The sequence below is a fragment of the Chanos chanos genome, chromosome 12, assembly GCF_902362185.1.
Source record: "Chanos chanos chromosome 12, fChaCha1.1, whole genome shotgun sequence".
NCBI classification, from domain to species: Eukaryota; Metazoa; Chordata; class Actinopteri; order Gonorynchiformes; family Chanidae; genus Chanos; species Chanos chanos.
In genome coordinates this window covers 21,741,951-21,766,250 of record NC_044506.1, presented here as the reverse complement: position 1 = coordinate 21,766,250, position 24,300 = coordinate 21,741,951, and the positions used below count along the sequence as shown (strand labels likewise).

Sequence of the window (24,300 nt, the reverse complement as noted above, 5' to 3'; positions counted from 1 at the left end):
ATGAAACCATAATAGTTGATATTTCAATGTTCCAAATGTTGTGATGTTTCAGTTCTTTTGTCAGATTTTCATGGCCTTTACTGTAGCTTCTCAGGCTGGGACTGATTTCGTCCCAGGTTTACAAACACTGGCATATGGTTCCCTGAATGTAGAGCTGGCAATTCCATGGCATGAAATGCGTTTTACGTCCTATGAAAGCACAGATTGTAATTGTAGATTGTTATGTTGTTTAGTTAGGTGTGAGAGTGCAAGGACTAAGCGCACACTGTTCAGCTGTGAACACAGGATTACACATATTGAGAACAAAGACATATTCCACTGGGTTAACACACTCACTCACTTTCAAAGCCGCTTATCCTAATTAGGGTTGCAGGGGTGCTGGAGCCTATCCCAGTGTTCACTGGGCGAAAGGCGGGGAAACACCTTGGACAGGTCGCCAGTCCATCACAGGGCAGACACACAGACAAACACACTCACATCTAGGGGCAATTTAGTGTCTCCAATTCGCCTAACCTGCATGTCTTTGGACTGTGGGAGGAAACCGAAGCTCCCAGAGGAAACCCATGCAGACACAGGGAGAACCCGGAACCTTCTTGCTATGAGGTGACAGCGCTACCCACTGCACCATCGTGCCATCCTGGGTTAATACATTTTTATGAAATACTCAAACTAGTCATCTCTCACTTTTCACATGGACAGCAAAAGACAGATTGTACTATTTTTCTGTCCTCCAAATTTCTTAAAGCTAACTTTAATTTTTACCAAGCTATGGCAACATATTTAGGGCAACTTATTTCAGAAATTCTTGATGGACAAGAACATTGAACTTTTTAAGGTGTGGGTCGTCTTTTTAAGGTGTGGATAGTTTTTGTTGGTCAGCCAGTTTCTCTGAAATGGTGTGTGAAAATGACAGAAAAGTCAAAAGTTCAAAAACACTCCAGAGTAACTGAAGCCCAATCGACCAATCACGTTTAACCCTTTGTTCTTCACTGCAACAAAAATCATACTAAACTACAATGCCTAAACCATGGTATAAATCCAAACCACGAGTCTAGTTCATCATTATACCACTAATTCTTTTACAAATAAAATCATATCTGTTGCAAAATTACATTTATGTCTCAACAGTTTAAAAAAAAAAAAAATTGTTGTTTCAAGTCAGACACATTTTTGCTAAGTGTGTCTCTCACAGTTCTCAGTGAAGCAGCTGTCAAACCTGTGGTTCATTTTGCACTGCATCATCACATGACTTTGCCGTTCTCCTCTACTGACCAATGAAAAGCCCACAACACGAACCACTTGTCACGAAGTCATGAAGAATTGGCTTCACTGTGAAGCTGCTGATTGCCTAATTTATACATCCTCAGTGGAAAAAGGAAACAGAGACACATCCAATGAAGTGCTCTCATGAAAGCTCTCATGCTTTCCTGCTCTCATGAAGGCAATACCAGACAAGGAAAAGGAAAATTCTGATTCCATGAGGGGAAAAAAAAAAAAAAAAAGTTTCATGAACAAAAACAAGAAATGAGTTCTGTTCTCACGTCTCTGAACACAGAAAAAGAAAGACTCTGCTTAACTTAGCTGCAGTTGCAGTTTTATTGAACTGTGCTGTACAATCAAGGTGCTGAAAAGTCCAAAGTTCAAAGATAAAGATCACTCTGCGGTGGACGTACACGTGTAGTCCAAACCGTCTAACACTGACTTTGCGTTTTGTCGTCGGCAGCGGGGTGAAACTAAAATTCAGCAGCAGCATTATTGCTTCGGTGGTGCTTGTGAGAAGAAAAACTGGTAAATGCAACAGAGCATGGGCAGAGTTCCTGCTTTCTGACATTAGCGTCTCTCTCTCCCGCTGCTGCTTTGCAGCCACACGCTATGTGTCATAGTCGCCATGGGTAAACACGAGAGAAGTTTTCTGAGACGTTCTTCGTCATTTTCATAAATGAGACCGCGAGAGCTCACAGTGTCAGATGTGACCGTGGAACGGTACACAGACGCAGAGAGCGGAGACAAGAGCTTTGATGCACCTACCCATGAAAGCTTAGAGTTAATGAAGGTGAGAGACAGCAAGCATCTAATGTCATCAGCTCTGACGCTGCCTTTGAAAGGAACCTTTTGTGTATTGTGTACAGAGAAAGTTTCCATCAGGGGGGTCATGCATTTTTATTCCAACCTCCAAGTGCCTTAAAATGAACTTTAATTTTACCATGCTAAGGCAACAGGTACACCAAAAGTTATTTAAACATCCTTAACAGAAAAGATAACTTCATATTTTGAAGGTGTAGAGAAAATCCTTGTCTAGCTGCTAGTTTCTCTGACAGAAAACTTCAGAGCTCAAATGGGCTCCAGAACCATTTATCTCTTCTCAGCCGATTAGAGTAAAACCAAGACTACCATTTACTTCTCAACAGCTTAGAAGAAAGAATTTTGGTTGTAGGCCAAGCACATTTTTGCTGAGTGTGTGACATGCACTCTCATAGTTTCCAGGTAAACAAGTGTTAAGTTTGTGGTTAATTCTACGTAACATACGCAACATGACACTGACTTGATTTTTTTTTTTTTGATGGTAATGTGAAACTAAAAACTCAGCTATACCATTGCAGTTCGGTGTACTTGTGAAAAGAAAAATAAAGAAATGAAAGAGAGTATGGGAGGGGCATATTACTCTGTGAGATTAGTCTCTTGCTCTGGCCTCTTGCTTCTGTTTTGAAATCATGCACTATTTGTTGTAATTATCATGAGTAAATGTGAGAGGAAGTCTGTCAAAAGATTCTTTGTAAATTTCATAAATGGTGTGTGCCTTTATCGGGTGTTGGTCAATAAAATTGTAATAAAAAAGACCTTAAGAATATGAAAAGCCAGTTTAAGAGGTAGATTGAGGATCTAAGCATTCACCCGGGTGGTGAACACCTATTTTCAGAAGAGGCAGTGGAACAGAGCAAAGATGCAGAGAGTGGAAAGAAGAGCAAAAAAAAAAAAAAATCTGGCACAGGTGGAAACCACATTTTCAGTTCTACATAACAGCTGCTGGAACACATCTGGCCACACACGATAGGTGAGGAAGTCCTGGAGATGTACAATACACTTACCATTGGCTTTGCTGATGAGGAGAGGTAAATGATGGCAGAAATACCAGAAGCACTCAGACAATACTGCAGTCCACCAGAGAACAGGCTCTTTGAACATCACCAGTTCTGGCGAAACATAACGACAGAGGGAGCGTTGGTTAACGGGTTCATCGCAGAGCTGAGCCAGAAATGCAAAAACTGTACGCTCCTGTGAATGACCCAGCAGAGCGGGTGAGCAGCCTGCTGGTCGCAGAGTAAAGAAACAGATCACCCAGGAGATGTCGACTGACAACATCCCTGATGAGTAATAGTGATTGCTGCATCGTTAGACAACGAAGATGCTGAAATCTTGAGTCATGGAGAGGGCACAGGGAGCCCGTTTCAGATTCATTAAAGAAAGGAAAAGATGGAGTACAGAGAGAGCACAGTAAAGTGCACAGGGAACATCACTGCACCTGAGGGAGTAAACTTTTGTAAAGGAAATTCGGAGTCTGTGTGACATTCGACACAACAACAGAAACAGTGTGGAGTGAGAAAATGAGTGCAGGTGGTGAGGACATTGTTGATAAAAGTAAGATGGTTAAATTCAGAATTACGACAGAAGGCCACACTGAGGAAGAAAAAAATTCTGAGATTTCGAGAATAAGGCCGTAATATTACAAGAATAAAGTTGTAATATTACAAGAACAAAGTCGTAATTGTATCAGAAAAAAGTCGTCATTTTAGGCTATGTGTTATTTTAGAGGGGGAATTTCAGAAGAGCAGCCTGCTGCCTGCGTTAAAATGAGGAACGTGGAGCATCTTGTGAAGTTAAACTTTAACACAGGTTTCGCAAATAACAAAATACTTAATCTTTTGGCACATCAGCACCACATTATCATAAGTATCAGATTGTGCAAGAAACTGTGTCTATTTTGAAGAACCACACGGACATGGAGGAAATTGCCTCTTTTGTTACAACTTTATTCTCGTAATATTATGACTTTTTTCTCAAGTGCGACTACAACCTTATTCTCAAAATCTCATAATTTTTTTCCTCAGTGTGGCCCAATACTCCATAGTACCTAATGCCCCCTCAGTCACTGGACCCTGCAGCCAGCCCTGCTCTGCACACCCCTCAGTTAAATTGATCAAGTTTGCAAATTACATGACTGTAGTGGATCTCATTAAAGACAAGGTCGCCTATGGTGAGGAAGTGACTCGACTTGCAGCATGGTGTGCAGATAGCATCCTTGACCTGAACAACTTCAAAGCTGTTGAGATGTGCACTGACTTCCACAGAGACCTACCACCCCACCCTCGGCCCCCCTGCGTTCCACCATCACCAGTGCCCTCAGGTGAAAGAGGAATGTCTCGTGCCTCTTCAGGAAACAGAGGACGTTCTCTCAGTGGCAGCTGAGGAAACGTGATGTTCCTGGTGCAATTCCTCAAAGCCATTATTGAAAGCATTCTCATATTCTCCAGTACAGTCTGGTGCTCCTCCCACTCTACTCACTCAAAGAAACTGCTGCCACGGGCCAATCAGTGGAGCTAGGCACATCACTAGACGCCCACCCACCTCCATCAATGACCTGTTCACTTTCAGAGCAAAGACTCTGTGCTCAGAAATATGCTAATGACCCAACCAAATGATGCACACCAAGACAGTATAACACCACTGCAGCTTCTTCCTAAATGCCATTGACCAAATCCTGACTCCAACCTCACCTCCCACACTACCACACTACCCCATGACCTGTCACTGTAGATTCTACTTGTGCCCCAGTTACCACCCATTGTGTCCTGTAATTGCAAGTATTTATTATTTATTTATTGTTGTACTTGTTTATTATACAGCAACAACAATACATGTGCAACATCATCACCTATGTGCAATATTGACATCTTGCACTGAATGTACACAAAACAAAATATTTCCTCTGTCTAGCATGGTATGTTGTTCTATACTCTATTTACACTTGTTGTATGTTGTGTGTTCTAATTGCATTGGTGCCAATGACACAAAGAGGAATTCTGATACATGCCTGTGCATCTCATGATCACCTAGTGTATTAGCAAATAGAGTGTCTTCTGATTCTGACTGTGATTGACTTGAAAATTTGCAAGCACCATCAAGACAGATCTTCAGGATAAACATGCATTAATTTAAGAAGATTCATCCCGTCCTGTACAGGGATACAGATCCGAATCATGTGACCACCAGCCTGAGATCCCACTGAGACACATCCTCACCTCGGAAGACCAGACCCAGCACAGAAAACATATCTATGTACCATAGAACGAATGGTAGAGCTGGTGCGCTTCATCGCTGAGAGCTGAACTCCACCAGTGCTCCTTAACTGCTGGTTCCAGTCTCTTTGTTACAACGATGGAGTGATGCAGGATGCACATGCAGGTCAAACTTCACTTCCAGGACGAAATCCAAAACCAGCATCGTAAGACAAGCCAGGTAGGTACAGTACACCAGTATTTAAATACAGAGGGCAAGAGAAGGAATTGGCTGTCATAAACAGGCAAAGGAAGGCTAACTGGGAGAGGCATGCTAACAGGAGCAAGGAGGCTAACAGAACCAGTATCACACAGGGGAAACAGGCGTTGGTACACTCAAGACAATGAGAGACTTTAAAACTGACCGGTGGAAACCAAGAGGTATATATGCAGGTGACTTGATGCGCTAATGAATAAAAAGGGACAATTAGCTGGTTAAACAGTGTTTAATGAGTAGAATGTTGACAAGCCAGTGGACAGGGAGGTGTCAACAAAGGCATGACACATTCTCTCTCAAAAGAAACTAAAGCAATTGGTCAACATGTGATATGTTTGTTGGGTAAACGTGACCAAAGCTGAAGCCAAGTGATGAGGAGAGTAAGGACAGGTCTCTTTAGAGAGGCCAAGTTCACGTCAGCATCAAGCAACCTGTGATAACCAGTGGAAGGGATGTGGCATATTCAAGTAGTCACAGGGTTCGGTTAATACATGAACCGACTTGTCATGTGTGATTGTTCCTGGGTGACACAGTGATGAATCAGTGAGTCCATGTATCATTATTCCCGACCAGCGGTCATGAGTACCTTCATTCGAGTTACCCTTTTAACTGTAAAGAGACACAACAGAGCTGAAGTTAACAATTATAACTCATCAAACATAACCAAAATACATAATATATAAACAATTTCAACTGCAGCTTATGAACTTTGCTAACAAAGGTTACAACTATTAGCGTGCTCTCAGTCAGCATTAAGAATTTATTAGCATAGGCTACCAGTATAGCAATTAGCTTTAGTCTGTTCAGATTACTAAACTCCTGCACCACGCTACATGCTAATCTCAGTAGTTCTTATTATTTTCACAAACAAATGCAAATGCCCAACAGTAAGCAAACACAATGCAAGACTTGGATATGCTTTGATAACAAGTGTGATGCAACCAGGCCAACACAGGCAAAGCAATAGAATTGTGAGTCGCAGAGACAGTGAGCTGAGAGAACCGTTTCGTGTTTACGGGAAAATGTCCACATGTCAGAGACAAGTGGAAAGAACATGGCTCATTAGAGCATGAGTACAACTATGCGTCTTCACTTTCTACAACAGTTTGTTTCATGCTCCACATGTATAATACTGTATACTACTTTAATGTCCACTCTCTGTGGCTTCGAAAACAGAATCTTGGTCCAAGTAAATTTGTGTTTGTTAATTTATTTGTTTGATTACGTTCGTGTTTGTGTTTGTGTTTGTTAATCTTTTATATGAGCATTAATATTGGATTTGTTGGATTGCATTCTATCTGCAGTTCTAATTCTAGTGTGGGAAACATTAATATAAAATTATTATGAAAAACTGATTGAATTAAATTTGCCATAAGTCTTTATTCAGATACCAGGGATACCATCCTTACAGTCTTTACAATGTATGTCAATCTGAACACAATATATCATATTTACTGATTCATTCAGAATGGACAAGGGCACAGATTCATGTGGTGATCTTATAGTACATTCATGTCTTTGTATCATTACATGGTTTGATGCAATGCACTGTATGTTTTTAGTGTCAACAAATCCGTGCCATAATCTTAAAGAGATTCTGGCTCAGGGGAAGTGAAAACTGTTTTGTTCCTGTGAGAACTGTTTTTAGACCAGTTCTAAATATACAAAGAAAACTTCAGAATGGAGGGAGAAAGAGGAAGGTGCAGAGAATAGTAATAGCCAAACCAACGCCTCTAAATATGGAAGACCAAATGTGCCCAACACTCTTTAGTCATAGCCTGAATGTGACTGTGGTTGTGTATCACTATGATCAGTGTGGGTTATGTAATGTTGATTGTTATTGAGCACTGTTCAGTCTGAGTTTGGCTGAATAATATTTAATGTGAGTGTGGTTGTGTAAAATTGAATGTGGTTGAGATTATGCAGTGTTGAGTGTGAGTGTGTTGTGTATTGCTGAGTGTGGCTGTGTAGTACTGAATGTAGTTACGTAGCACATATTGTGGTTGTGTAGAGTATAGTTGTGGTTGTATAGAGTGTTATTGTGGTTGTGTAGAGTGTGATTATAGTTGTGTAGAGTGTGGCTGTGGTTGTGTAGGTTGTGGTTGTGTAGAGTGTGATTATAGTTGTGTAGAGTGTGGTTGAGGTTGTGGTTGAGTAGAGTGTGATTATAGTTGTGTAGAGTGTGATTGTGGTTGTATAGAGTGTGGTCGTGGTTGTGTACAGTTTGTTTATAGTTGAGTAGAGTGTGGTTGTGTAGAGTGTGATTGTGGTTGTATAGAGTGTGGTCGTGGTTGTGTAGAGTTTGATTATAGTTGAGTAGAGTGTGGTTGAGGTTGTGGTTGTGTAGGGTGTTATTGTGGTTGTGTAGAGTTTGATTATAGTTGTGTAGAGTTTGGTTGTGGTTGTATAGAGTGTTATTGTGGTTGAGTAGAGTGTGATTATAGCTGTGTAGAGTGTGGTTGAGGTTGTGTAGGGTGTTATTGTGGTTGTGTAGAGTGAGATTATAGTTGTGTAGAGTGTGGTTATGGTTGTATAGAGTGTTATTGTGGTTGTGTAGAGTGTGGTTGTGGTTGTGGTTGTGTAGAGTGTGGTTGTGGTTGTGGTTGTGTAGAGTGTGGTTGTAGTTGTGTAGAGTGTGGTTGTATAGAGTGTTATTGTGGTTGTGTAGAGTGTGATTATAGTTGTGTAGAGTGTGATTGTCATTGTGTAGAGTGTGGTTGTGGTTGTATAGAGTGTTATTGTGGTTGTGTAGCGTGTGATTATAGTTGTGTAGAGTGTGGCTGAAAATGGAAGGATATTCTCTGGTGGTTTGCTGTTCAGTTTTTCACAAGATGAGAAATGGTAACTGTGAATATGCTGATAAATATTTCTTTAGAAAAATAAATAAATAAATATTGATTTTGGTGTCAAAGTTTCATCGTCTGTTCATTAAAAGAGAGAGGGTTAAAACAAAGGAAACAGAAAAGAAAAGACATACTGAGCATTGCACCAGAACAGAGAGAGAAGATACAAGAGGAAGTTCTACCAACTCTTCCCCTCTGCTCTGTCCTCCCTTCTCCCCCTCAGGGGATTTCCAGCTTTTTCCGGGCTTAACTCATCAAGACAATGTGTTTGGGTCTGAGATCCACAAAAAGGTCAACTAACTTAACATAAGAGTGAAAACTAACATTTGTAATGCAGTAACATGACTTGAAACAAAAACAAAAACAGAGAGACAAATCGTATGTGTTTTAGCTTTCTGGGAGAACCCTGGAGGCATGCTCAGGCAAGACCTGGTTGAAGCCACTCTGGGGTGGACCCAAGCCGCCCGCATTCACTCTGGTTTGGCCTGAAGTTTCACACTTGTTTGACAAACATCTGGACATTGTTAGGTTGAATTCAACTCCAGACCGGAGAAAAGTTTTTAACACAACACTGTTTTGACCTCTTTTATATTTCAAAGCACTCCAAGTAAAAATATAATTGTGGCTATGATTGACAGGTCATAATGTAATCACAGAAATCTAATATTTACAGCTTGTGCATGTTAAGATCCCAAGAGGTTGGAATAAAAAAGAAAAGGAAATGTCCCAAAATTCCTCAGGGATTGTCTCAAAAGGAATTCAGTACCAAAGACCTTCTGCTTCAAATTTTCTGAGATATCCTAAGTTTTTAAAATTATGTTTTCCCCGCCTTTCGCCCTATGAGCGCTAGGATAGGCTCCAGCACCTCCCGCGTCCCTAATCAGGATAAGCGGCTTAGAGCGAGTGAGTGTAAGTCGTCATTGTCCTGGTTTGTTTGTTTGTTTATTACCCGGCCTGTATTTGGGACCAGCCTTTATTTGCCCAAACAGGCGGCACCCCTAGCTTTAATTTGACCCGGCTTTTATTTAAGAATTCACAGTATTTATGTCATTATCATTAAATAACAGAAAATTGTTTTCTCAAGATAACCATGATGATGAATTAATTATGTCATTATCACAGAAAACAAAGTTTCGTCCTTTCGTGATAATGATGCTGTCGCCCCCCCCCCCCCCCCCCCCCCCACTCCAAAATGTTCACTCAGGTTTGTTGACGGTGGAGTGGGTGGCCGCCTTGTGTCCCAGAGTGCCATCATGTCCGTATAACCTTCTAGCTCTCCCTTTTAACTATGCTGTAATAGCTAGTCTTGCTGGAGTCCCTGCCTGCACTCGGCACACAATGTACATTTTCCCTTAACCATTATGTGGAAATGAACATCTAACAATGTCTCTTTCTCCCTCTCTCTCTCTCTCTCTGTCGAGCCACACATGCTACTCGCCACACATGCTACTCCTGAGATACCAGTGATCCTGACTCCTCCTGCCCTCTTGACTGATCCATTCTGGTGTTATCATCTTTCATCCCCCTGTCAGCCTCCTGTCAGCATCGCCATCCCCTTTGTTCATGCCCCAATTTACTTGCAATTGTAACTGCCAGCTGGGTCGGCACCTATTGCACACCTCTCTAGCCAAGGAGGGGTCTCCTATGTCTGTGGTCCTTCTCAAGATTTCTCCCATTTTCCCATTTCCCTTTTGGGTTTTTGGGGAGTTTTTTCTTGCCCGCCATGAGGATTAAGTCAGGGGGTGCCGTCCTGTTTTGATTTTGACTATTGTGGCCTGTAAAGCCCTTTGAGACTGTAAACAGTGATATTGGGCTCTAAATAAACTTGAAACTTGAAACTTAATGACATAAATAACACGTTATCGCGAGATTCAGAAGTAAAATGTACACTGATGGCATCTTAGGGCTTCCATGGATTTGGTACAAATTTTAAAATGCTCTTTTTACACAGGGAGAGCAGGGTTAGTTGTATGTGTAGATTGGGAGTAAATTAACGTTGTGTCGAAACAAAACTGTCCCAACCGACCCTGCTCTCGCCTACTACTTCAGCTCATGACCCACTCTAATACTACGCCCTACTACAACTTTTACACTTAATTCTGCATACAAAATAAAGCATTCGCTCCTCTAGCCCGGCTTGACTGGTAGGGATGTATGCGCGACTATTTTCACTGTCGTTTATATGAACATTTTGTAACCAACTAGCCAACTAGTCTAAATTAAGAAAACACACCGGCAACATCCTAAAATGAGTACATTTCGTCCATAAGGCCAAACATGATCAGAGAAAAGGTTGTGTGTGTATAAAAACCATTTGCTGACTCTGATATTTCAAATTTCAAACAAATGGTGTTAGGTTGGTCTGTCGTGCTAATAATTGTCCGTACACAGACAAACATGTTCGTCGCAAGACCAGTCTGTGGCAAAATGACTCAATGTAAATGAGTATAAATAGATAAATAAATATATGAAGTGTTTCATTATTTTCCATTATACTGTACATTAAAATACTTATTCACAATTTAATGTTCTCTCAATCTATATTAAAAGTATTTGTGTGACGAGTTACGTTAACCAATCGGGACATGACACGTGCATTAAAATATGTTGCAAGCAATTGCGCACAATGGCAATATTAGTGAACATTTAGACTATTTCAATATATTATTGTGGTCTTTTTTGTTAGCCAGTCTAATTGGTTGATTCCGTGATGTTTAGATTATTAGATTCATGCCATTGCTGTCATATACTTTTGCTGTATCTGCTCTGCTCCCTTTATTGGCTAACCAATAAAATGATATTTGACAAGATCAAGTTGATCCCAGTTGCCATGGTGCCGACGCGAGTGGCAGCTTCTCCCTCTCCAGTGGCTCTGTATGTGCAGTGTATTTTTAGGTTTTTTCTGTCTTTCTTCCACTTCAACTTTTTGACAAGTTATTTTTAAATGAGATCAAATGTCATACATGAAATGACATACCTCCTAGTTAAAACTTAAAAGCATAATTCAGTCTGATCACACTCGTGCGTCTAGCTTCGCTGATTTTTTTTTATTTAGTTATATCTCTAGTGTATCCTGTGGACATGGCTTTGTCTTATCTGCAATTGTTTATTCAAGGGAACAGCTGCGCTCACTCCGAACCATGGAGCACACTGACAATTATGTTTACCCTATGCCGGAAGAACTGAGGTGCAGATACTAGGGCAGCAGCGCTAGCGCTAAGTTTAAGGCTAAGCTAATGGCAAAGCGGAGAAGGTACAAGCCCTTGATTCCATCGATAGTGATGGGGGATGTGGCCATCAAGACCGATCAGCCGGCTGCCTGTTGGCATAGCACGGACCAGTTGGCCTCTACAACTACCGGACGACTCACACTGGCCCTTCCACACCCATAGTAGATGACTCTAGCGTGAGGCCTGCGTCGGTCCACTCCAGTCAGGTGGCTGTCGAGTGTTTCCCGGGAGCCCACCTGGCTGACATCGATGGCAAACTACCAAACTTCCAATCTAATTTTCTCCAATTACAACGTCAACCCGTATCACCCGTTTGGGCCATTCCTGTCACTACCGATAACAGACTCCCCCGCTGGAAACGCAGCCATACAATGAATGCAAATAATCTGGCCCCCGTCAACCTTCCTGCGTCACCTCAGGCCTCCTTGTTCAGACCTGTTCTATCTCCTTCTCCCAACTCAGTTGTCTTTGGGTTGTTAAATGTCAGATCACTGCCTAATAAGTCATTCTTCTGAAGTGATTTCACAGTATCAAAGCAGTTAGATCTATTTATGCTTACTGAGATATGGTTAAGTCCAGGTTACTCTGTTGCACTGAATGAAGCATGTCTTCCTGGGCCCTGTACTACAAAGCAAGTTCAACATATCCAGGGTATCTTTTCATTAGCTGACTTGACAAACCCTAACAACCGCAGTCAGCGATGTCACAACGGTGGTAAGTCGTTAAGTCAACCCTAGTTTTCTCAATCTAGCTTTGAGCGCATTCACATAAAAGGGGCGGAGAGATCTAGAGCCGGGTATTTTACTCAAGATACAACACTACACCTCGCAGGGTCTACATTGTTTATAGATTTATATTTATTATTTATTAGATGTACAGTCGGCCCTCCACATTGGAAAGCGGAAAAAACACGAATATCTCTAGCCCCCTCCCAAACCATAACTCTTGATAATGCAGCCTATATTTATCGTAGTAAATGATGAAATACATTAACAATACATATATTTTATGCATTTATGTTCTTTATATTGCACCCTTGAATAAAATGATGTCCGAAACAAGTGTGTTGATGCGTTTTCTTCGTTTATTCCGTAACAGCATAAGAATACACATTACTCCAGCATTTTATCTCGCTCTGTACTCTCTTCTCTTATTAAATTTTATTTCTTCTACATGAACTCTGTACTCTATACACATTTACATATTATAGTTTACACGCGTCATCTGCCATTTTCTGCAGTAGGCCACAAAACTTGAAGGCTAACTCACGAATAATCGAATCTGCGAAAGTTAAACCCGTGAATATGGAGGGCCGACTGTATAGATATTTTATAGTTTAACGCTGGGGGGAATAAGGATTTATATACAAAATTTTAATGTAGTACAAGCTGTTACAGTTTTAATTGTTTTTTTGTTTGGGAGAGTGTTGAATTGAATAAATGTGTTGTTTGAACTCTTTGCTAAGCGCAATAAAGCATGGTTTCTTACCTGTAAATTTACATTTATGGATATGAAATTTGGCCATTATAATAATTAGATTAATCATGTAATCCGCACACTGAGGTCAACGGGATCTTCCAAGAATGGCGACGCCATTTTTCAAGTGAATTGATCAGTCAGTAGATGGTGCTTTTACATGTGTTGATCTGTTATCTCGAACATAACCTGCACCAAAGCAGGTTAGGTGTGCAGCATAAGTCGCCATGGCGATGTACCCCGGTTTAAAGTGAACCACCGTCGTGAAAATGAAAACCCAGGGTTAAACCTGAAGTTACCTCGCTAACCCCCGTAGTGCAGGCCCCTGGTTTTAATTATTTTCAGCAGCCTAGGATTTCCGGTCGTGGAGGTGGACTGGCTGTGAGTCACAGAGAGGATTTTAAATGTTCCACTTACTCACACGGAAATCTTTCCTCTTTTGAATCACTTGGTTTCATGATAAATGGCAAGGCCCTTCTACTTTGTGTTTTAATCTACAGACCACCAAAATCAGGAAGTTTCTTTTAACTTGCTTTGACAAAGTCTTGATTTTATGTGATTTTGAACACACACGTTTCCTGCCCCTCTGGTTCCTCTTTTACTATGGATTTTAATTTATCTTTTAATCTTGTTGAGTCAGCGGAGGGTCCCACACATTGAAAGGGTCACACCCTGGACATTGTTCTGTCCTCTGGTTTTACTTTTGACAGTGTTGATCTCAGCGAGACTAGTTTAAGTGTGTCTGACCACAAAGCCATTATTTTCAAGCCCCTCTTTCCACCCTCCCCCACACCGGCTACCTATGTTTCCTCTCGTATCCTCAACACAGACTCTGCTGACAGGCATTCACCACTGCATCTACGCCTAGCAACAACCAAAACTCAAATTTGTCTTCAGATGAATAACTTAACAACCTCGACAATACATGTAAAGATGTACTCGACTCTATAGCACCTGTAAAAATCCAGAAAGTCAAATCAACTCGCAGCCTGCCGTGGCTAAATGATAATACTAGAGAAGTAAAGAGGAAATGCAGACAAGATGTGCGGATATTGAAGAAGGACAGACTGGTGGTATCATATCAAATTATGAAAGATCAATTGTATGCCTATCAAAAATCAATAGAAGAAGTCAGGTCCTCCTATTTCTCTAACATTATTACAACAAATTGTCATAACCCCTGGATTCTGTTCAAAACTATTGCATCATTAATTAACTCTCCTAGCCAGCAAACTGAAACCACCCCTATAATCTGTGAGTAATTTTTATCCTCTTCACAAACAAAATAAATTAAATAAAGCTACAGATTGGTCATGTGACCGGGGACCCTATTTCACCTCCACACTACAACCCCTCTGCCTTGCTCAGTAACTTTGAGGCCCTTTCTCTATGCACTTTGAAAGACATGATGGCCAAATTAAAGCCTTCATCAAGTCCCTCAGATCTGATGCCTGCCAGGTTTCTAAATGAGGTTTTTAACAGTGTTGGTCCCACTATTTTGTCGATTGTGAATAGCTCTCTGTCCATTGGATGTGTTCCCTCCTGCTTTAAGTATGCAGTAGTCCACCCACTGCTCAAGAAACCTAACCTCGACTCTACTGATTTAAACAATTTTAGACCCATTTCTAAATCACCATTTTTATCAAACGTATTAGAGAAGATTGTCCGTGCAGAGTTGATTTGTTTTATGAACAACAATAATATTTTTGACAAATTTCAATCTGGCTTCTGTGTACCCCATATCACTGAAACTGTTCTCATCAAAGTGACAAACGACCTTTTACTTTCAGCTGATGCTGGTAAATTGACACTGGATCACCCTATCCTAATGAAAAGTGGGTTGGCATCAGGGACACTGCTCTAGACTGGTTTAAATCATATTTATCAAACAGAACTTTCTCAGTAGTCATGGGAAATGCCTCCTCTTCTGTGGCCCGTCTGTTCTGTGGTGCTCCCCAAGGCTCCATCCTTGGCCCCTTGTTGTTTTGTATGTATATGCTGCCACTAGGACGTATCATACATAAGTACAAAATCCAGTGTCACTGTTATGCAGATGACACACAAATCTATGTCCCACTAAAAACAAGAGAAGAAGGCAATCTTCATCATCTTTTATCTTGCCTGGCAGAAATAAAAGCCTGGATGTCCCAAAACGTTTTCCAGCTCAATGAAAACAAATCAGAAATAATTATGTTTGGTCCGCCAAAATCCATCCCAAATTTTCATAAACATCTTGGATCCCTGTCTGCAAATACCCAACCTGCTGCCAGAAACCTGAATGTAATATTTGATGGTGACCTTTGATTTGAAAAGTAGATCATTAAAGTTGTGTGATCATGTTTTTATCAGATGCATAACATCTCAAAAATCAGGTCTTTTCTTTCTCGGCCTGATCTTGACAATGTCTTCCTTGCTTTTATTTCGTCTAGGTTAGATTACTGAAGTTCTTTGTACTTTGTAAGCTACCTGCAGTTGGTACAAAATGCAGCTGCTAGACTTTTAACAAACACTAGAAGACAATTTAACATCAGCCCTATTTTAGCCTTCCTTCACTGGCTAACAGTAAGTTTTAGAACTGATTTTTAACTAATCACTTTTAAAGCACATCATTGTCTAGCTCCCAGCTACACTGCTGAATTGCTGCTCCTCTACGAGCCAGCGCACAGCCTCAGGTCCTTGGGCAGGTCAGGGACCCTCAGCTATGGAACTCCCTGTGTGTGTGTGTGTGTGTGTGTGTGTGTGTGTGTGTGTGTGTGTGTGTGTTTGTGTGTGTGTGTCTGTTTACAGCTATGGAACTCCCTGTGTGTGTGTGTGTGTGTGTGTATACAGCTATGGAACTCCTTGCCCGAGAATCTGAGGCTTGCAGGATCTGTATTATCTTTTAAATCACTTCTCAAAACATATCTTTCTCAGAAAGCCTTTTATTAATTTTAGCACACCATTTTATTTCCAACATGTCTAACCTGTTTTATTATCAGTGTTGTTGTCATTTTATTTCTGTTTTATTTCTCTGTTATTTATTTCCTGCACGTCTTACCTTTTTTTATTGCTGTTGTCATTTTTTCTATTTTATTTTATTCTTTGATTATTTGCATATATTCTTTCTTTATTTCATTTTTATTACTGTAATTGCCTGATTTCATTCACCTCAGGTCTTGAAATGTTTTAATCCTTGTGAAGCACTTTGTAACTTTGTTTGGAAACCAAAGGCCCCTTTTCTCCACTTTAAACTTTGCCTTGCAGACGGTGGTGAGGCAGGCAGTGATGCAGGAAGCACAGAGAACGCAGATGGAGGAGGAACAGAAAGAGGACAAACAGATAGAGTAGAAAAAAGAGGGAGGACAAACAGACAGAAGAGGAACAGAGAGCGATAACGTCCAGGGAATGGCAACTAGCCCACTTCACGTTTTCTCCAGGAAATGTGCTTTCTAGTTTCATACCCTCTTTATGGTGACTAAAAGACCTCATAAATGTTATATTTCTCTTTTTTCATAGTTTCATACTCTCTTTGTGGTGACTGATACACATCATAGATTTCAACTATGTTTATTCCTTTCAGTGTCTTGTTTAATAATGAATTCTAGCTTCATCTTTTAAATACAGGTAGGAACCACATGGTAAGGCCCCAGGGAACACCCGGCAGTGATGCCTGGCAACTCCCTAGGAACCTCCTACTGCTAGCCTATAACAACCTGTACTGTCATACAAGAGCTGTATTGCTTGGGTCCCAAGTATTGGGCAGTGCCCTCCGCGTAGCAGCTAGCCCACTTCACATTTTCTTTAGGAAATGTACATTCTACAAATAAATAAACAAATCTTCTGAATATCATTTTTTTTTCTACTGGTATGTCATGGTCCACCTTACCTCGATCACAGAATTCACAGTTTACCAGCCTCTTTTTTACCACTACACCCCTGACTATGGCTATCTGTCAGAACGTGGGACGAGTCAAACTACACATTTACCAACTCAGGTGTCAGCCCTTGCTGAAGTTGATAATGCCTTACATGAAGAAATAGTTTTGGTTCTTCATAAATATAAAAATAAATATAAAAAAGATTTCAGCAGCATTAACTCAAAGTTTTGTTTACGTTAGGGAAAATGAGTCACGGGCAGTCTGTATCTGAAAGCTTAGCAACACTTGCTGAAGTAGCCAATGTCATAACATGGAAAGTCATTCAAAAAAATGAAACCAGTGACCACAATTAGAGCGTGGCGATTTTATGAGCTTGCAGATCCTGCAAGTGAATGTTTTCAGCTGGAGGAACGTATTGATTTTATAGATAGCCTACCAAGTTTCGGTTCCTTAAAGCCTCTCAACTGATTCCTGTCCCCAGCTAATGTCCCCCACAGGTCAGCATTTTTGACATTGCCACACAAGGGGAGAAAAGCAGTGGACACGATTGTTATACTGAATGACCTTTTATGTTCTATCAGTCTTTTCATAGCACCTTCAGTGCAACTATTTATACACTTACAACTGTTTATCTCCCTGTACACAGCTTATATTATTATTTTTGTTTTATATTTATATTATTTTTATATTGTATCTCCATTACCTTACCTGTATGTAGCTTTATCTATTTTTCTCTTTTTTTTCTTTTTCTTTATTTAAATTTATATTGATATTTAGCTTTAGTTTTGCACAGTTGTCACCGTTGTTGCTATTCACTTCACTGCTCTTGAATCTTGAATCTTGAATCTTATATTGCATATTCAGTCAAGGATGGAATTCCCATCACATGCAAATCTGTGGCCATGAGACATTGCACATGGGGTCTGGATCATTATAACGAAGTATTTGTGACCACAACGCAGTGTTGAAACAAGTGCGCATGCGTGCGCGCGCACACACACACACACGCGATATATATACATACACATATATATACACACACTACATACATACACACACATATATATAGTGTGTGTGTGTGCACACACGCACTTGTTTCAACACTGCATTGTTGATATATATATGTGTGTGTGTGTGTGTGTGTGTGTAGATAGATAGATAGATATATAGATATAGATATAAATAGATATAGATATATAGATAAATAGATATGTAGGAACCTAAGTGGTTTTCAGACAAGTTTTTTTCACTGTTTTAACCATGCATCAATGACAAACACAACTAGAGTTTATTGTTCAGTCCTAATTTTTTAAAAGGGAACGATTTCAGAAAATAAAAATATTTAATTAAACCACACTGAAATACAGTGCTTGCTTGACAACAGTGCAAATGCTTTATTGTTTTGTTTGTCTGTCATTAACGGTGTACAGGAATTCTACATTTCTACAAGTTATCAATTCAAAGCAATCCAAAGTGCACCAACGTGCAAAATTCAATATAGTTTACATTTTTACAACACAGCACAATACCACATTACGTAAAAACAAAATGAATGAGCAGAAATTTGAATTCAATTAAATGGTTTAAAACACTCTGTTAAAACTATTATATCTATATTATAAATATCACATACTATAAAATCATTCTTGGTGAAACAAAAAAAATCTACCGCAGCACTGTCATAGTGCAAGGACACGGGGGAAAAAAAAAAGAACTTGTTTGTGGTGTCACTCTTTAAAAATTAGATATCCTGTTCTTGCAAAACTTTCAGTTCAACCCTGAAATAAAATAACCACAAAATGTTTCAAAACACCCATGCAGGGAGAGGGAGTGAGAACAGACCTGCAAACTTGACTCCCTCCCAAAGAGGAACCTCTAACAGACGGTGAAAACATATGTCTGCAGACTTCTGCAAAATCCCGTCCAATCAGATGACCCTCTTCTCTGTTTCCATCTCTTCTCAAGTCCTATTCACATAGTCTACAGTCGCATTAAAGCATTGCCAACCAACTCAAGATAAGCCTGAGTTGGCTTGAACTATGATTCGTTTCCCCTTCAGCTTTCCTCTTTCTTTCCAACTTGGTTTATTGGGTTTTACAGCTGAGCACAATTGCATCATTAGAATATGGATGAAAAATAATTTAAAAAAAGGTATATAGTCCTTTTATGAGAGGATGCTGCGTGGAAAAAAAAAGACATGTTGCCAGACATCAGCACAGTTTACATACACAGTAAAGAACAACAAAAAACAGTAACAACTTCGGTCAGTAGAAAGTGGAACCAAAAAAAAGAGCTTTCACAGTGTCACACCCCCTTGCCAGTGTGCACATTAGCACTGCATCTCCAAACCACCATGCCAGTGTGCACATGAGCACTGCATCTCCAAACCACCATGCCAGTGTGCACATGAGCACTGCATCTCCAAACCACCGTGCTAGTGTGCACATGAGCACTGCATCTCCAAACCACCATGTCAGTGTGCACATGAGCACTGCATCTCCAAACCACCATGTCAGTGTGCACATGAGCACTGCATCTTCAAACCACCATGCCAGTGTGCACATGAGCACTGCATCTCCAAACCACCATGCCAGTGTGCACATGAGCACTGCATCTCCAAACCACCATGCCAGTGTGCACATGAGCACTGCATCTCCAAACCACCATGCCAGTGTGCACATGAGCACTGCATCTCCAAACCACCATGCCAGTGTGCACATGAGCACTGCATCTCCAAACCACCATGCCAGTGTGCACATGAGCACTGCATCTCCAAACCACCATGCCAGTGTGCACATGAGCACTGCATCTCCAAACCACCATGCCAGTGTGCACATGAGCACTGCATCTCCAAACCACCATGCCAGTGTGCACATGAGCACTGCATCTCCAAACCACCATGCCAGTGTGCACATGAGCACTGCATCTCCAAACCACCATGCCAGTGTGCACATGAGCACTGCATCTCCAAACCACCATGCCAGTGTGCACATGAGCACTGCATCTTCAAACCACCATGCCAGTGTGCACATGAGCACTGATCTTCAAACCACCATGCCAGTGTGCACATGAGCACTGCATCTCCAAACCACCATGCCAGTGTGCACATGAGCACTGCATCTCCAAACCACCATGCCAATGTGCACATGAGCACTGCATCTCCAAACCACCATGCCAGTGTGCACATGAGCACTGCATCTCCAAACCACCATGCCAGTGTGCACATGAGCACTGCATCTTCAAACCACCATGCCAGTGTGCACATGAGCACTGCATCTCCAAACCACCATGCCAGTGTGCACATGAGCACTGCATCTCCAAACCACCATGCCAGTGTGCACATGAGCACTGATCTTCAAACCACCATGCCAGTGTGCACATGAGCACTGCATCTTCAAACCACCATGCCAGTGTACACATGAGCACTGATCTTCAAACCACCATGCCAGTGTGCACTTGAGCACTGATCTTCAAACCACCATGCCAGTGTGCACATGAGCACTGATCTTCAAACCACCATGCCAGTGTGCACATGAGCACTGATCTTCAAACCACCATGCCAGTGTGCACATGAGCACCAGAGAAGTCCACGTGTTCCAGAGAAGGAGCATGTGGGGGTGAAATCTTTTTAACATACTAGAATAATGAACCCCATATTTTTTCCAAAATTTACTGTAAGTGTCTCTGTTTGACACTCTCGTTTCTTTTTTTGTTTCTAATCTGAGGTAACAGAGGATGTCTTTTAGCCAGTGCTCATGACAGAGAGTGACTTTCGATGTCCGACAATCAATATCAGTTGTCCTTTAAACGACCTTATTTACTTTGTGACATGAACTAGCTTGCAGGGGAATCAAATGCTACTGTTGAACAAACATTTTAAGGAAATTAAAAAAGCTCTTTTTTTTCCTCCAGTCAGGTGATCCATATTGTTGCGAATGTTAGTCAGACTATTCACATGAACGGTTGGAGCACCAGGATGAAAACTAATGCAGAGCAAAATGTTTTCGTCCACACATCTTTATTTACATATAATATTAACATGTCTCAGACATTGGCTTGGTCCTCTGTTGAGCTGTACCCCACCCTTGTGAGGCTGGGCGCGGTGCCCGAAATCTCGTCCGCAGTGTGTTCTTGAGATTGCAAAGTGGTGCCCTCTCCGTCCTCCACCAGGGCCCGGCGATAAATCGTGGAAAGGCCCTGCCTGAAACTGTGCCTCAAGTTAAAGCCCATGCAAAAATACAGCAGGGGGTTCAAACAGCTGTTAAAATAGGCCAAACCTGAGGCCAGGGGCAGCCCTATTTTCACTAACTGGCTCTTGCTGTTAACCAGTTTGGCCAACTGGAGAAAGTGGTAGGGTCCCCAGCAAAGGAAGAAGGCACAGACAAGCAGTGCAAGGATCCGCAGGGGCCGAGATTTGCCGGTGAACCTGGTTCGGCGTATGCCAAGTCCAGCCAGTGCATAGCAACAGAGGATGATCAGAAACGGCAGAAGGAAACCGCACAGGAACCGAATACTGTACAATGCTATCTTGGATGTGTTGTCACCATCTGACTCCTTCGTCTGTAAGAGAACAGTAGACTCTGTCAGATGAGTGGTACAGGAGACACCCAAATTCATTTATTACAGCCATTTAATGTTAGTATGACCAACTGTCGTTCATAATAACTATTTAATTAGTCTTGGACTATGGCCCGGTTACTTACAGCTTATATTTATACAGATGATTACACAGGAAAAATCATGTGGTTAGTAACTGGGCTTCTGATAGCCAATTAAACTACAAAAATGTATGGGGACAAACACGAAAGAGACCAAAGAAGCAGAGAGAGAGAGGCTTTCCTAACCTCCAGAGAGCACTTGCTTCGGTTATTTTTGAGGTAGACCTGCCGAAAGACGAAATACGGAGAGCTCATGACCACTGCTATGGTCCACACCCCTACGCTGACAAGCCTGGCAGCGCAGACAGTGCGCCTTCGTTTGGTGAACACCGGCCTCCACACGCACAGCACTCGGTCCACGCTGATCACCATCAGCAGGAAGACGCTGCAGAACATGTTGGCGTACTTGAAGAAGCCGTTGAACTTGCAGAGGAAAACCCCAAAGGGCCAGTAGTTGAAGAAGAGCTTCTTGACGAGCGAGATGATGCGTGTAAAACAGAAGATCAGGTCGGCCACTGCCAGGTTGACCAGCCAAACGTTGGTGACACTGGGACGCAGCTTGAACCCCGTCATCCAAATGACCACAGAGTTTCCCGTGACGCCCAGCACGATGGTGATGGTGTAGAGGACAATCGTAACGTTGTCCATGATGGCGTCGATGTCCACAGCGTTTTTGTCATGCTTTGGAGAGGGTTGGTCTTCAGACATGCGGATGGAGGTGTTGAAAAGCATTCTGCACCAAAGTAAAAGAGAAATCTTTGAGAAAATGCTTTATAAAGAATGGAACTCCTACTGAGTGAGAACATTATCCTTTCTGTTTAAACTGTTGAGCGGCAGGTCACAGGTATCTCCAGTGTGAAGGACAGTAGGCTCAAGCTTGCTGACCTGGCATGGAATTTTTATTTTTTTTTGCTCTATTTTGTTCTCTCTCATCAACTGCAAATGTTCTCAAGTAGTTGTCTTCGTTCACAGCACAGCTTTAACAAACTACATGTCAAACGTCAAATTTCTCCGGCACAGACTCATCAGTACATCTTTGTTGTTGTTGTTGTTGTTGTTGTTGTTGTTGTCGCTGTTGTTGTGCATTTGTTTTTCTTTCCTCTCATGTGACAATTAACACTCACACTCAGGAGCCTCTTACTCACAGTGTCGACTTTACCCTTTGACCTTTACTCAAGCACAAAAGCAGAACAGAGAACCATATCAGTGAGCCTGTCTGCAATGTTCATATTCATATTCGTACAATTCACCGATTAAGTAAACAGCTCAGGTTTCTGTCTGTCATAGATGGTCCTCCTTGTGCCATTATGATTAATATCAAAAATTATCAAATTACACTTCAGTTTGTACTCTTCAGGTACTTCAGATTGCGTTATATAGAGCTCACATAGTTCAGGCTGTTTCAGTCTGTTTAAGCTTCATTACACAAACCATGCATTCTGCTCTCATCTACAATATTTCTGGGCAACACTGAGAATTGTACAGAAATTAATATTTTAATTTTAATCTGTACCTTCCTGTGTTTTTTTTTAAGGGTCACCTTGTTCAGTAGACAAATCCGCTCCAGCACTCCCTGAGATGGCCAAACTGTTGGCACGTTCGTAGTTTCTGCTGAAACAAAAGAGTAAAATGAATTAGACTGCCGTTGCCAGGCAACTGAAGGCTTTCCATTTAATAATGTCACAGATGAGGTTTAGTTTGAAGCAATAGAAACAACTGATAAGGACTGTTTTATCGCCCTGTTGGCATTACACAAGGCCAATGCATAGTCATATGTTTGCTTTTGATTTGCTTGATTTTTTTTTTTTTTTCTTTTTTGAGTTTGCCTAGCTTTTTGTACTCCCACAAGTAAACTTACTCTATACACAGCTTCCTCTCAAGACACCACAAAGAAAGAGAAAGAAAAAGAAAAAGCAGAAAAATGTTAATGAGTAGTTAAATGAATAACAGAACGATACCTTCAGTGACAAATGAAAGACGGAAAGAGTTTTCTCCTACTTTTTTCCTTTCTTTTAATTTTTTTCCCCTTTTTTGTGTCTTGCAAAGCAGGAATCTGCAGTTGCACTGTATTTCCACACTAATATTTAACTGATGCTTTCTCTTTCGTTTTAGTGCAAAACACTGGAGTCTAAACGTGCTCCTTGAGAATTTGAATACAACCCCAGTTCAAAGGGTGACAGTGTAAACATCCAGGGCTGTCACGTGGGAAAAGAGTGAACAGGAAAGTGTTTCACTTGCTTTCTCATTTCACACCTCATTAAAACAAACTGATACCAGTGTCGCGGTAAAATCACAAAAATAACCCACCACTGACTTTAAGAATATCCATATCTTTCTGTCTTTCCATGAATTAAAATCCGTAAAATGAAAAGCAGTAAATAAATTCATCCTTTAAAACTACTGTGTGATTTTAGTGAGTTAGTGAGCACAAAAGCTGAAGCCAATAACTTGGAAAAACGTTCCTGAGCAATCTCAGCAAAAACAGCACATCCACATATATCTGATTCTATATAAAACAGCACATCCACATATATCTGACTCTATATAAAACAGCACATCCACATATATCTGACTCTATATAAAACAGCACATCCACATATATCTGACTCTATATAAAACAGCACATCCACATATATCTGACTCTATATAAAACAGCACATCCACATATATCTGACTCTATATAAAA

General features: G+C 41.1%; 1 protein-coding gene across 1 annotated transcript in view; it reads right to left on the bottom strand.

Annotated features, from left to right (window-relative positions):
- Window positions 1-21,000: 21,000 nt before the first annotated feature.
- Window positions 21,001-24,300, bottom strand: part of LOC115824866 (fMet-Leu-Phe receptor-like) — a 5,215-nt gene continuing 1,915 nt past the window's right edge. The window contains exons 2-4 of the mRNA XM_030788594.1: window positions 23,128-23,225; window positions 21,801-22,347; window positions 21,001-21,516 (exon numbers count right to left, since the gene is read on the bottom strand). Coding sequence (XP_030644454.1) covers window positions 21,001-21,516; window positions 21,801-22,346 — 1,062 coding nt within the window. The 5' untranslated portion in view covers window position 22,347; window positions 23,128-23,225. The remainder of the gene's footprint in view (window positions 21,517-21,800; window positions 22,348-23,127; window positions 23,226-24,300) is intronic.